This window comes from Lathyrus oleraceus, chromosome 4, assembly GCF_024323335.1.
Source record: "Lathyrus oleraceus cultivar Zhongwan6 chromosome 4, CAAS_Psat_ZW6_1.0, whole genome shotgun sequence".
Taxonomy (NCBI): Eukaryota; Viridiplantae; Streptophyta; class Magnoliopsida; order Fabales; family Fabaceae; genus Lathyrus; species Lathyrus oleraceus.
In genome coordinates, this window is record NC_066582.1 from 143,523,734 (window position 1) to 143,539,934 (window position 16,201).

Consider the following 16,201-nt stretch of genomic DNA (forward strand, 5'->3'; position numbering starts at 1 on the left):
ATATCTAGTTTTATTAGTTTATATCTTCATAACTTATAACTTTACTGTTTTCTTTAATAGGAAGATTACCCTTACCTCCCCTCCTTTGAGGTTTGTTGAAATATACACTAACTTTTTATAAATCTACATATATCAGTGATATTTTAATATAGACAAAAATCATACATAAATATCATATGTATTTATGATTTTTTTGTTGTGACTAAAAAGTAGAGAAGGAAGGGGTGTTGCTGAAGAGAAGATTAATGCAATTTTTAAAATTAGAGTGACTTTATGTGCCATAATTTATTAATTTTTGAACTTACAAGTTAACTCTACCATTTTAAAAGGCAATTTGTTGATTTACTATGTAAAAATAATAATAAACCAAACGGCGTCGTTGTGAACTCCTACACGTTGTTTAGGTTCGTTAGAACACATGTCCTATCCATGACAGCCACCTTTTTGTGAATAGCCCCGTCAGCGACTGCAATGGGCCGTAAACCACCCAAATCCACAGCCGTAGCCCCACCGTTATTCCGCCGCATCGCATCTCTCGACGACAGCATCTCCCGCTACATCCACACTTTCACAAGCCCCCTCGCCCCTAAACCCCTCCTACGCTCCCTAGAACACCTCGCCGATTTCCGTTTATTTTTCCCCGTAACACTCTCCCTCTTCTTCGCCACTCCCTCTCACTCTCCGCTCCGTCCACACCTCCTCCTCCCTCTCATCCTCTGTTCCCTCCTCGATCTCATCTTCGTAGGTTTCCTCAAGTTCCTAATCCGCAGACCTCGCCCTTCCTACGCCATTCACGGCGACTACAGCGCCGTCGTTCCCGTTGATAAATTCTCCTTCCCGAGCGGTCACTCCTCCAGAGTATGTTTCATCGCCGCAATCTTTTCACTCTCCCGCGCTCGGATCGTTGAAGCTGTCGCTGATCCTAGTCATCCGCGGCTCGCTTTGCTCGTTCACAGGTGGATCGAGGGAGACGAAGCTATGGCAGTTAATCTGTTGGTTGCTGCAGTTTGGTCTTGGGCTCTGACGACGGTTGTTTCTAGGGTTGTTCTCGGAAGGCATTATGTTCTCGATGTTGGCTTCGGCGCATGCCTTGGTGTTCTGGAAGCTTTGTTCACCTTACATTTTCTCAATTTCACTGTTTTAGTTTGAGGTAAGAATATTGAGATTGATTTGTTTAATTGTATTGCTATCTTGATAAAATGAATATGCTTGAATTTAATCACATGTTTAGACTTTGATTGGATTGATGACAGAATCGTATGAGATGAAATAGAGCGGAAATGAATGAGAGTGGTATGAATTCCATTCCATCACAAGGAATTAAGAATTTTTCTTATTCCGTCATAAAATTTTTAAACAATAGAATGAAATCTTCATTTCACTCCGGTTCCGCTCCCTTCTATTTCACTCTGTTTCATTCCGTTTATTTTAATCACATCTGCTATGTAGGGTTAATGCTAGGGTTTACACTAGCTTTTAGTTGTGCTAAATTCGTTATCTTTCTCTTGGCAAAAATATCAATGTCCATTTTGTTGTTTAGCTATCCAGAGATGAGTGTTATTCTGATAATTTTTTTGAAGATATTTTATTGAGGTTAAGTAGATAATAAAGTTGAATTCATGTGCTTATAGAGAGAAGAGAAGTTAGTCTTCAAATTTGTCATAGAAAGAAATTGCAAGCTGGGGACATAGACAAGCAGAGAGAGATTGAGACATCAACTTTAAAAGTAGTTGTATTAGTATATGTGTTGATCAATGTCATAGAGATTCGATAAAATTATACTAGTACATTGACTGTCGACGGTCTAATACAACTCTCTCCTTTTATCCGGATTTGTGACCGGCTATGCATTGCAAAACTAACAGATTAGTAGTATTAGTATATAAAGAGTAGAATCTATAGCTATCATGGTCTTACTATAATGGTCTCCAGAGAGGCATCACAGTTGTATTGATTAAATTTATCCGTAATTTGATGCAATTGATACGAAACTGCTATCACAATCACCGTTTAGAACTATACTAAAATCTATAGACTTTGTTTAGGAGTTTGAAAGGGAGGAGAAGTGAGGGTTTAAGAGATTTATTAAAAAAATAATTATAAAGAAATTGTTAACATTTAAAAAAAATGATTTTGTATAGAATGATAAAAGAGGATTCATCGTTAACATATTTTTAATTTTAAGAATACTATAACATAGATTATATTTGAACAATTTGTCTAAGCTCTCCAAACCCCTCATATAATACAATTTTTTAGTTCTTCAAATTAGAGGGGTTTTGATTTTTGAATAAAAATAAATCCTCAAACCCCTCTCCACCTAAATTCCTCTATTCTTTTCACTCAATTCTTTCCTTTTTTTCAAAGTCCTTCCCTTTTTCTTCCCTTCAAATTTTCAAACAAAGATGCGAGATACAGGATAGATTGCAGCAAGAAAATGAAGTTGAAATGTTAGGGAAGCTAAATGTTAGCTACCTAGGATGAGTCTAAGTCTTTGATCTGATATATAATAAATTGGTTTATATCTGACCTTGTTTGAATATAATACACATTTTTTCTAGGAATGGGATAATGTATTTGCTAATGAGTTTGAATCTTTTTATCTATTGAATTTTCATATTTATCGACGCAATCCTTATTTTGTCTAGAGCTCTATAAGTTAATTCCATCACTACCGACAAAGAACTTCATTATGTATTAACATTTGTTTGGTTATATTTACTATAGAAAAAGCATTTGTCTTGGCTCCGTCAAGATTTATTTCTAGGTCTGCCACTAAACTCTACTGATAGTACCACATTCCTTCACAGCATCCTCCCCAGGAAATACCAATTTAGTTGGTGAAAGAAATGTTTTGCGAAAATGTTACTACAATTTATTTAATTGAAAATGCTACTTTGATGTGTGTGTTTAGCATAATTGGGCTTAAGAAATGCTCTCTTGAAATTTGATTGTATGAAATATCAATATGATAAAAACCGATACCAAACAATAAAATTTAATAGTAATTACAATGAGTTTTCAAGAAATTCAAGAGTCTTGTTTCTTTCTCTTCCAAGAATTCGAGAGTTTGGTCTCTCCCTCCCAAATATAATTTTTTTTTTAAATTTTCAGCATGCTCAGAACATGGTTGTGTTTCCATTCTTATTAAGATTTGTAACTGTTCCTAATAATAATTATTACTCTAATAATACTAATGGCCGCTCATAGAGTCTGTCACGGTTACAAACAACATTTATAATGTCTGTTCCTATGCCTGCAACTGCTACTTGTCAGAATCTAATAGCCACATTCAGTTTTGATTTCTAATAAGATCTAACGATACTCCCTCCTAAAAAACTATCACCTTGTCCTCAAGGTGAAGGGTTACCCAAGTGCTCACTAGGGTCCCAGAACTTAAATTTAACCACTTCTTCTTTGGGTTTCTCATTATAGTTCTCATCTTTCACATTTTCCTCCAATAGCGAGACTTGAAATTGGTTGTTTGCACATATATGTCTAAGACTAAACTTCTCATCACATCAGAAATATAGTCCTTTACGTGATTTATCTTGCAGTTTGCATCTGTCAACCTTCTAAAGCTCGTCCCTTTGAAAAAAGAGTTTAGCTGTGACTGATTTGCCTCATCCGTGGAACTTGCAACAGTGAAAATAGTCTGTGCATGGCTTTTATTTCCTGGATGCCATGTCACATTCCTGCTATTGTCGTAGTTTTTGAAGGTCCGTTCACCACCAGAATTTGTACCACCATTCCCTTTATTCAACAAGTTATTTTTCTCATCAATCCTTTGTGCATAATCCATTAATTCAAATAATCTTTCAATTGGATGAAGCTTTAGTTCAACCCTTATCACATCTTTGAGTCCATTCAAAAAAATTCCTTTTAAATAAGAGGACTTAACACATTTCAAAGGGCCTGCATATAGCTCAAATTGCTCTCTATATTCTTCCACTTCCACTGTTCCTGTTTGTTTGAGACTCAACATCAATTCAAAGGGATTTTGGATCATTGAAGGTTGAAAACGCTTAAGTATGACTGTTTTAAATTCCTCCCATGTAAAGTTTGGTGAAGACATCTTCCACCATTGATACCATACAAGTGCTTTGCCCTCCATGACTACCATTGTTGCCCGCAGTCTCTGTTTCATCCACTCGCTTCAGGTCAAAATAACGCTCAACACGGTTCAATCCACTATATGCATCAGTACCTTCTAAAATTGGAATTTCCAATTTTCGCCATCTTTCTTTGCGAGACTGTGGATTTCAGTGATTCACAGACACATCCTCTTCATCAATTTGGTCCTCGTTGTGTCGTGATACTACTGAACTTTGGTGCCTCGTGCGATGAACAATTTCGACTAATTTCATCATTTGTCGTCTAACCTCCATTTGCTCCACACGGTCTTCTTCGTGTTGTTTCTCCATTGTTTCTTTCATTGCTAACAGCGCTTCAAACTCACATTCTAACAGTTCCATTCGTGCCTCCATCTCGCTTCTAGTAACCACCATCAATGTAATAATGACCGTAGGGCTCCGATACTAGTTGATAGAAACTGATACTAAACAATAAAATTTAATAGTCATTACAATGAGTTTCCAAGAAATTCGAGAATCTTAATTTTCTCCCTTTCAAGAATTCGAGAGCTTGGTCTCTCTCTCTCTCTCCCTCCCAATTATAACTTCTTTTTAATTTTAAGCATGCTCAGAACATGGTTGTGTTTACATTCTTATTCTAAGTTTTGTAACTCCTATTACAAATAACATTTATAATGGTTGTTCCTATGCCCGCTACTTGACAAAATCTAACAACTACATTTATTTTTTGTTTCTAATAGTTCTTAAGGTCTAACAAAATAGAATGGAAAAACTACTGGTGTAATGTGTAGTTTTCTTGTAAGCATTCTATGCATGTGATAAAAAGGTTAATTCAGGATAGAGTACAAAATTGCCTTTCCTTTTTTCTAAAACCATTTCATGAACGTTATTTGTTTCTGTAAATAGTTTTTATTCCAATTCTGTTTTGGTTAGTTTTTCTATATATAACCGATCCCAAATCTAGATAAAAGGAGAGAATTGTGTTAGATAGTCGAAAATCAATGTAAAACTTTGTTGAATCTCTATGATTTGGATCAATTATGTAATAATGTGAATGTTAGATTATTGTCTGAAAGCAACATGTGTATGGTAGAAGTACAATGTCAAATGAGCAAGGGGCGTTGTATCGCCGCCTGAGTGCAGTGAAAAACACGCAGTGAAAAATACGCAGGTTTCCATATTTTCGTGAACGGGTATGGGTAAAAAAATAGTTCATGAGAGTAGGATTTGCTTAGGAACATGGAATATAGGCACGTTTACTGAGAAATCTATAGAAATAGTGGACACTATGGTATCAATTTCACGTATCTACAAAAAATTAAGTGAACAGGTGAAAAGTTGAAAGAATTAGACAATTTAAGATTTAAGCTTTAGTACACATGCAAAGTTAGATCGAGAAATTGGGTGAGGATTATTGTACACAAGAAGTGGAAGAAGGATATTGTGAATGTAAAAAGAGTAGGATATCAAATCATAGTCCTGAAATTTGTAGTGAAATGAAACAAGATACCTTTAATGTTATTAGTACTTACGCACCTCAGGTTGAGTCAACATAACACCTTAAAGTAAAATTTGGGAGGATTCAGAAGACTTGTTTCAGGACATACCCCAAGGAGAGAATATTTTTCTAATATGTTTGGTCCTCTCATATATGCAATGCAACTTGGTTATCACAAATAAGTGTCATTGGTGTTGCTTTTTCAAATTGAAATCTTTGAGCAACCGCTTCAAGCAAACGAGCTCCCATGTTACCAGTGCCATAATCCTATATTCTGCCTCTACGTTTGATCTTGTAATTACATTTTGTTTTTTATTTTTACAAGATATTAGGTTCCTCCGACAAGTGCACAATACCCATAGGTGGATCTCTCTATCAATGGGTGAGCCTGTCCAATGAATATCAAAATATCTAACTATCTGAGTATTGTCCTTTATCGTCATAAATGAAACATTTTTCTGGAGCACCTTTGATGTGTCTCAGAATTCAGATAATAGCGTTCATATGTTCTTCGCAAGGAGAATTTAAAAAAAGACTTACCACACTAACAACAAAAGAAATGTCTGAACGAGTGAATGTGGGATAATTTAACTTTCCAACCAATCTCCTATACCTCCCTGAATCACATAGAGGCTCCCCTTGATTGGGTAGGAGTTTAACACTTTGATCCATAGGAGTATCAACTGGTTTAGCGTTTAACGAACCTATTTCTTCCAAAATATCCATAACATATTTCCGTTAAGTAATTACCAAACCATCTTTAGATTAGGCTACCTCAATACCAAAAAATAATAGAGTTTATCAAGGTCTTTCTTCTAAAATTGATTCGAAAGATGTTTAAACAAGATTATTTTCTGCTGATCACTATCAGTTATGACAATATCATCTACATGCACAATAAAATAAATACACCTTTGGTTTGAGTGACGATATAAAACATATTGGTCGGCTTCACTACGGACCAGACCAAACTGTTGTACTACGGTGTCGAATCTTCCAAATTAAGCTCTTGAAGATTACTCAAGACCATAGAGAAACCTATGTAGCCTACAAACCATAGTCGATGAATCCTCCTGAGCAACGAACTCGGGTGGTTGCTCCATATATACTTCATCTTCAAGATCACCATGTAAAAATGCATTTTTGATGTCAAGTTGATGAAAAGGCTAATGTTGAATGAGTGCAATGGCGAGAAGAAGTCTAACTGATGCCATTATGACTACATGTGAGAAAGTATCACTATAATCCAACTCAAAAAATCTGAGTGTATCCTTTGGCTACCAAGTGAGCTTTAAATCGATAATGTTACCATCTGGACCAACCTTTACTGTATTAAGTCAGCGATGGGGTTCTAGTGGGTCAGACCCTCTAGACTCATAAGGAACAATGGTAGAAGGGACATTAATAACTTTCGGAAGAAGTGTAAGAGTATTTCCTGATGGGGTTCTAGAGTCACGTGGTGGACTCGAAATATGGAATAAACTTAAAAAAGGTAACATCGGCTGATGTAAGGTATCGTTGTAGTGTAAAAGAATAACAATAATAATTTTTTTTGGGATCGATGATAATCACGAAAGACACTTTAGTGATCGAGCTGATAGTTTCAAGTCCAAGAGAGAGCTTGTGAACAACACATGTAGCCCTGAAGATACGAGGAGGAATTGAGTGAATAGGGGAATGGGGAAAAGGATTGAATGAGGGATATTATTGTTAAGGACAAATGAGGGCATGCAATTTATAAGGAAACATGCCGTTTGTACATCATTCCCCCAAACACAAAGTGGAACATTATTATAGAGAAGTAAGGTTCGAATGACTTCGACGAGATGCCAAGAGTTTAGACCCCCACCCTCTAATATGTCCGTCCCGTCCCGTTTTTTTCCCGGGCTTTTGCTGACATGTGAATTTACATAAATTTGTGTTTTTAGGCTTAAAAGGTGCAGTGTACGCAAGCTTTCCGCGTCCCGTCCTCATTTTTTTTGTAGGGAGGACATAGGTTTTAGGTCTGCATCATAGACTATGCCCGTCCCGATTTTTTGCGGGCCGCAGGGAGGTCCTAAACGGGGCGGGCATGCTCGTTTGCCATCCTAGTGTGTGCAACCGAAGCAGTAGAACCAAAGTTCTGATTATTTTAACACCACCTGAGAATATCATCGTAGCTTGGCGTAAAGCTTTGAGGAGTAGTCATGAGTATCTAAAGGGAGAAAATATCACTAGAACGGGTTGAAATTGGGGTTGTTTGAACAAGACGTCGTATTTCCGTAGACGGTAAATAAAAATGGAGGGCAAATCTGAAACCACGATAGAAAGTCAAGTGCAACAACTAAAACGACGACAAGATTGGAGGCTAGATGCGTCCTCACGTGCGACAAGAGAGGTGGAGGGGGTGGTGCAGGAGGTCCACGCGCTGAGGAGGGGGCGGAGTTTGGTAGCGATTTTATGGATATGGGCCAGATCACAGCAGGCGGTTTTGTTAGTTGGGGTGGTATGCCGTGAAATTGTCGGAATCTGTGGCAGTGGCGGTGGCAGAGCGGTGGTGACCAGAAAGTGACATAACACAGATGCCATAATGAGTCACGATAGTGGATGGAAGGTAAACCAGAGTTGGACACAGTTTGCCGAAATATTTTCTCATCGAAAGACAGCGGGTAAACTAGGTAAGCACGATGAAAAGTTACCTCTTAACAGACTTTAGATACCATATTAAAATACAAGAGATTGAGAGACATTTGAATAGAACCATGTTTGAATAGCATTACAAAAGTTTTATTATATAAGGAAATATACAACCAATCTTTAATAATCTTTCTTTATTAGTGGATGGACTTTTTTCTTCACATCCAATTTGAAAAATTGAATTCCATGGGAGATTCCGCTGGCCTACACTCCAACATCCATGTTTCTTGAAGTAAATCCAATACATAATAATTCCTTTGTAATATGTACATTTCATGTTTGGATCACACCACTTCCATTCTAAGGAAGTAGTTCAATTGAGTATTTTACAGCTCAAATTCCTTAGCAAGGAACTACTATAGCTCTTCTATCCCATTGTGATCAGCACCGGTGATGACAATGCCATCTACATAGACAATAAAAATAGTCATACCTCCTTCTTTTGAGTATTTTATAAACATAGTATAGTCGGTTTGGCATTGGGTGAACCCATGAAGTTTAACAACCCGTGTAAGTCTTTCAAACCAAGCTCAAGGGGGCTGTTTAAGACCACTGACTTGTTAAGCTTACACACCTTGTCGAATTTTCTCGTGAGTCTAGACTAGGTGGAATTCTCATATAGACTTCTTCAAACTCACCGTTCAAAAACACATTCTTGATATCTAGTTGTTGTAGAGACCAGTCTAAGTTTACTCCCAATGATTGAAGAACACAAACGTATTACAAACCTTCCACCCAAAATATTTGGATGGTACAACCTTTATTCAAAACCACAAACCAAATTTAAGCAAACAAGACCCAAAAGCCTTAAAATGCATATTCGTGAGATATTTACCATTTAAGAAAGGGTACAAATGTTACTATCCTTTAAATAGATAGCTCTATCACGCCATGGACGTGACATTCTTTTGAAGACAACCCTTTTATTCCAAAGGTGTCATTCAGGGGAAATTGACTAGTGAATATCAAGATTAGAAGACACCAATTCTTCAAGCTATTCAAGCTCTGATACCATGTGAAGTATTATTTTTATTTCCTTTGCTGCAAAATGTGTTACATAGGATGTATATACACAATGCAATAGGAAGGCGACAAACTAAGTTCTTACCATTAGTTCCTATATATACAAAAGGAAAGAAACGGGAATGTTGTTGTGAATAAGTGAGATATCAATTAATGAATTACTGTCCCATAATCATTGACAACGGGTTGTCATGATATGTTATAAAAAATGCAAATCAGGAGATGATCTAGAATTAATTCCATATCCATATTCAACACTTATCACATATAAGAGTGGGGTGATATGATCTCCTATGAATTTCTTTTTTATTGAAAAATTAGATAGGAAGATTTGCTTGAAATGTAAAGTAAAGTTATACCTGGAGAGAAGCTACCCAACAAAGAGTATTGATTATGGATGTTAGAGTCAAAAGTAGAGCAAAGAGAAGAAATCAAATGAGATCTTAATGAATCAAGTGGTGGCAGTTGAAGAGTGAAAAACAAAGAATTTTTAACACAAGTTCTTGGAGGGGTTTTGGACAACCACATGGAAGTGCAAATGATACGTGAAACAATATGATATAAGAGATTAGAAAAATAGTTATAGAGACGTTGAGAGAATCTAAAGGTTTTGGACCTTAAGGTAAAGAATCGTGGTGATGGAACGAAAATGTTAAGAGTAAAGTCAGAGTAAAAAACAAATGTTTTAAAAAATGGGCTAAGTGTAAAAATCCCGAAATTTGGGAAAAGTTTAAGATAGGAAAGAGACCAAAAAGACAATGAGTGAAGAAAAAACTTAAGCTTTTGACATATCACATCAATCTTTAGGAACCAAGTAGGGAGAAAAATCTGTATATATGCTTGCTAAGGAAAGAGAAAGAAAGATAAGAGATTTGTATAAAGTGAAGTGAGTTAAAGATGAAAAAGGAAAATTTTCGGTTTATGAAAATGATATAAAGGATAGGTGGAAAAAGTGTTTCAATACTTTATTTAATGAAGGATATGATATTTCATCAGACTCTAATTGAGTCGACATTATAGAAGAGAATCAAAACTATAATTACATTTGTTGGATTCAAAAACACAAGATAAAAAAAGCGTTGAAAAGGATAAGTAATAGTAAGGCAGTTGGGCCAGACAACGTACCTATTGAATTGCGGAAATTTCTTGGAGATAGAGGCATTGAGTGACTCATCAAATTTTTAACGAAATTATGAGATCAAAGCAAACGTCAGATGAATGGAGACGATTCATTTTAGTTCCAATATATAATAACAAGGGGGATATACAAAATTGTGCAAATTATAAGGACATTAAACTTATGAGTCATACCATGAAGTTATGTGAAAAAGTGATTGCATGAATACTAATAAAAGACACTGAAGTTATTGATAATCAATTTGATTTTATGCCAGAGAGGTTGACCATGAAAGTAGTCTATTTACTACGATGTGTGAAGGAGCCGTATCAAATGTATTGACAAGACTTGTACATAATTTTCATTGACTTAGAGAAATATGATAGAGTGCCTAGAGAAATTTTTGTGGAAAACGCTAGAGGAGAAAAACGTTAGGAGTGCTTATATTCGAGTTATCCAAGATATGTATGATGGGATATCTACTAGTGTGTAGACGTGAGTGGGGTGATTGGCGATTTTCTCATAACAACAGGTGCAATGACATAGCCCTACTTGAAGAGGCGGTAGAGGATTTAAATGAGAGATTAGAGACTTAGAGACAATTCTTAGAAGCATATGGTTGTCGTCTGAGCAGAAGTAAGACGGAGTACATGAAAATGTAAGTTTATCAAAATGAAAAGCATTTTTAACCTAGAGGTGAAAGTTGGAGACCATATTATACCCACACAATTCACACGGTTTAAATATTTTTGGTCTATAATAGAAAACAATGGAGAAATAGAAGATGTAAACCATCAAATTCAAGTTGGGTAGTTGAAATAAAAGAGGGCCTCCGAGATTTGATGTCACAAATACCGCTCAAAACTAAAGGGAAAATTAAAAAAACAACGGTAAGACTTGCGATATTGTACGAGACAAAATGTTGGACGGTTAAGAACCAACACGAGAATAAAGTAAGTGTAACATAAATGAGAATGTTGAGATGATTGTGTGGTAAGACTAGACAAGATAAGATTAGAAATGACAATATTAAAGTGTTGGAAAATAAGCTCAAGTGGTTTGCATATGCAGGGAGAAGACCGGTTGATTTTGTTATAATGAGAGTAGATCATATGGAAAAGAGTCAAACAAATAGAGGTAAAGAAAGACCTAGAAAAACAATAAGAGAAACTATTAAGAAAGATCTTGAGATTAACGAATTGGATAAAAACATGGTCTTTGATAGAACATTATGGCGTAATTTGACCCATGTAGCCGACTCTACTTAGTAGGATAAGGTTTGGTTGCTCTTGTTGTAAATAGTTTTTTTTTTCTCCCGCTCCTTGTTATAATAATCCAATTTCACTTTCAATTGGCATTTGTTCTTAAATTTTTACTTTATATGATCTAGAATTTTAATTGTTCTCTACATTTCAATCCATTTTAACTTTTTTTCAGACTCCTCGTTAGTGGGATGACTTAGCTTAGGAAAATTTGAAAGAAAACGTATTATAGGGTAAAAGGACTATATCATTATTGCCCATGTCAAGTGTAGTGTGGCCCTTGCTCCAATTATGAGGTTGCTTAAATGAGAGATAGAATATATCAAGACAGAGTGTTAAACACTAAGTGGGAGAGAGAATCCAAATGAAGCATTATAATTCATGATAAGTGTTCACCTGTCACAGAAGAGTGGGGGAAAAAAAGAAGTTCTTAGGAAATTTATTTTTGAATTGCTGTGTGGTATTCTTCGTGACAGCCTTTTGGTCGTGCACATGTTGTTTTGGGCAGATGGCATTGGGTAGGTTGGTTCATGTTTGTTAAAGCCTGAGGCTGTGTATTAGGTTCTTGGTAAAGTTTGTCCACTGGATTCTTGTGGTGCATCTTTTCCTTTTCTTTATCTTTGTTTTTTTAGATTGGCTTCTTAGAACAGTTGCCTATGGAATAGGCTTAACATTGACAACTATAAAGATCACCTTTTCCTTTTCTTCCTTTCCCTTTTCTCCATCAGAGTTTTGTCTGTACTTCTAACCATTTACTATCTCTTTCTCTCTCTTGTGAGTCTTAAAATATGAGTACTTACAAAGATGATTGAATGTAAATTAATGAACTTGATTTATAGAATTACTTTGGTTAAAAGCAGATTTAAAGAGAAGTGATTTGTATTCGGATTCCATCCACTTGAATCTGAAAACTAAGAAGAGTTTCTTATTTCAAAGACGCATTTCAATCTCAAATTGTGTTTAAGAATTGAAGTTTCAAAATTTTTCAAATTTCAATAATTCGTATTTTGAACCATAACAAATGTGGTTGATGCTTTGCAAACACAACCACAAAAGTGGAAGCATTTGACTTAGTGTAACTTGTATGGCTGATTGTCCATTAGACGGATAATATTAATGATGCAGAATCTGATGCTGTTGCTTATTTCCTTTTGTTGTCTTAGGTTCTAATGGAGCGCATTGAACTTATGCTATTTGAGGGGATCAAATCTTTCTAACCAGGATCCAATTGATAATGAAGACATGAATGTTATAGGACATTGAGGTCCTGATTCTCACAAGTAATTTGTGAACACCTATATGACCAACATCCAGCAAATACTACTTGGTCTCAATTCTTTCCTCATTCATTAGCTAAATGGCTCCCTACCTTCATTGTTGTTTCTTATTTATTCCTTGGAATTTGAAATTTTTCTTTCCCTATACTCTCCCCTATATGCTTGTAAATAATAAATGTAGACATGTGATATATAATCCACGGTAAAGAAGCTCTGTTTTTAATTTATTTGCAACATTTTTTGTCTTATGTTTCATTCAAACTAAAGGATATGTGGCATGCATTGATTCCTTGTCTAGTGCTCAAATTTTCTGCTTCTGTCAGATTTCTATTTTTTCTTGCAGAAGTACTGACACCAAAACAGTTTTTTCTGTATAGTCTTAGGAATCTGGAGCTGATTTATGTGATTCTGGAGTTAGTTTTTGTCTGGTCTATCTCCAATTCCCACTTCAAAAGTTCATTAGGATAAGATTTAGCATTTATGTTAATAATAATTATCCTGTAGTCTATTAGATTTGATTAAAGAAGGGTTAAAGATTTGTGTGATGTGTCTGGTGCCAACCATAAACTGAAACTTAGACCCATCAACAATTGAAGGATAGAAAGTTGTTAGGTCAGTTGCTTCTTTTGCATGTGCCTCCTACTGTGAGCAATGCTTTTTTATCAGATAAGTTGGTTTTGATTTGATTGACTGATTGATCCCTCTTTGCTTTCCTCTCAAATTTGGAAAAAATATTCATAAACTTACTACATTAGCGCAGACGGTGGTTGTTATGTTGTGCTGGCAGCATCATTACCACAGTTAGGATGTGTATATTATTTGCATGTGGAACACACCAAAGGACGAGTGAAACTAGTCATTTTCTGTTTTATTGACTTATGTGGGGGCTCATACCATTAACTCCCAAGAGAATTTTAAGCGCACAGTATCAATTTGGAGGAAGCATTCACCTTCTTTCATATTTGTCCACAGAAAATTTCTCTCCTTTCAATTCTGTTTTTTCTTGCTTTGATGCTAATATAATTGTATCTATCTACATTAAACTTTTGATGTTTATTACCGCCTTAGATTTTAAGGGAAATCATTTTCTTAGACAGTGCTGAAACAGGTCAGTGTTGGAATCCACTATAACTCGAGGGGCCTACGACGTACATCAAGCACTGTATTTTGCTTAGTGAACATGAATACTAAGTTAATGCTCAAGATTTAAAGTGGTTAGAAATTTGCATCTTGTGGGACACATTCTTTCTTGCTTTTGATATTTTTCCTGCATTATTGTCCCTCAGTAATGAGAAACTTCCTCTCTGCAAAATAATAATACTAACAACTTTTTGAACGATTTATTGTAGGAGCAATGATTCATACATAGTCCTTGATGTTGAATAATGTTAAATGCCTTGAAAAATAAATGACAAATACAGTCATTTGAGTGCTTTTTTTAGGGGTAAAATAAATGAATTATTATTGTACTATTTACTCGTTTAAACTTTGATACTCGTGTATTTACCCTTTCCATTTGCTTTGAGTTTTTAACAGAGAACACTTATTCTATTCATTCACTTTTCAGATTTTGATTGCTGTTAAACTCATACATGGTCTTGGATAAAACATTATAGTGAAAGTTGATCTATGTAGCCGATCTCATTCAGTGGAATAATGCTTGTTGTTGTTGTTATATTTGAACTCATATGCTATTGCAGTTGCAGTTGGTCAAACAATAGGTATTGAATTTTATGATTATGTAGAACAAATGTAGTACTGTCTCGTGTGTACATCCTTGTCAGCATAAAGGGTGTTGAAGAGTAGACATTGCATGAAAAAGGAAACCCTGAAACCTCAGTTCTTAGAAAACGGGCTTTGTTATTAACAGGGTGAGCCCTCCGTATATTAACCATATATAGAGTGTGTGGTACTGCTTTTGGTTCAATCAATTCAATACTCATAATTTGGTGGCTGTCAAGTTCATTCGTACAAGCACCTATTTGGGTCTTTGAGTTGGTTTCGAACCACATGTAGTATCTTTTAATTAATCAAAAAACAAAGATAAGCAATGAAAAATGTTGAACATGCATGCATGAATGAATGATGTATGATGAAGATGGCTCATGATAGTGAGGTAATAGTCAACATTTGAATTGTGTATTTTGATTGGTGTCATAGAAAGTCATGCAACCATCATGTGAGGTTTTTTCTCTGTTTTTGTACGAATTTTATTTTGGGGGATTGTGTGCATTTGGGTGTGGAAACATTAAACAGATTTTTGGACTCATTTGAAAAAGCTATAATAGAGGACAGGACCACTCATCCAAATTGGATATTGGATGCAGAAACTGCAGGACTTTACTTGTCTTTCTAATTTTGCCATGTATCCAAATATATCACACTGTTATACAAACCAAAGAAACTGGGCAGAGAGGTTCAGGTGAGAAAGATTACTGACACCATGTGGAAATCAAAACGGTAGAAAGAGTTTCAAAGAGATGAAGACAGTATATGCATCATTTGAAAACTGTCTCCTCTTGCCCCACTAATTATCATATCTCATCTAGACCTCTCATAGCTTCCTTTTTCTTTTTAATGTCTCTTTAAAATCACTTTTTATTACATGCATCGTCACACATTTTGACAATCGTAATAGTTGATTTTCATCGGACAATTTATACGATGAGATAAATATTTGTTAAATTTAAATTATAGACAATCAATCGAATTTGAATCCCTGTTGTCATAAATCACACAGAGAATCATGGTCACAGTTTATTTTTGACCTAACTATGTGTCTGAGTAATTGCAAATTTTTTAAATGGATGTGAATTTTGTTATAATATTTGTTGCTCCATAAGTTTGTAGAAATTATTCAAAAAGGATCTTTCTTTTGTCTGCAATAATGTACCTAACTGACACAGAAGAGAAGATGCCATTGTTTGATTTATTTATGCCATGATATAAATTACATATGAGAAAAACTTTTGCCAAGGCACAGAACTGCATAAGTAACTTGTGCCTCTTGTCTATGTCCAACTATACCAAGCTTAATTTGTTTGGTCTCATAGATAGAAAGGAAATTAAATGACATCTTAGTAAAGAAAATTAACAAAATTAAAAAAAACATCAAGAGTCTTTCACATTTTCATCTCATAAAAGATGAATAAATAAGATGTCGTAGATTCAAATATATCTTTTTACATTCAGATATCAATATGGTTTTCAACTGAGTTATATTAACGGAACGCTTTTTTTCTTTCTATTATTGA

The 16,201-nt window shown here is 35.2% G+C and overlaps 1 protein-coding gene across 1 annotated transcript; it reads left to right on the plus strand.

Moving 5' to 3' along the window:
• The first annotated feature begins 349 nt into the window (after positions 1–349).
• On the plus strand, positions 350–13,174 carry LOC127074147 (probable lipid phosphate phosphatase beta). The gene is made up of 2 exons (XM_051015441.1): positions 350–1,150; positions 12,834–13,174. Exon 1 carries the CDS (start codon positions 472–474, stop codon positions 1,147–1,149), a length of 678 nt encoding a protein of 225 aa, XP_050871398.1. The 5' UTR covers positions 350–471; the 3' UTR covers position 1,150; positions 12,834–13,174.
• The last annotated feature ends 3,027 nt before the right edge of the window (positions 13,175–16,201 follow it).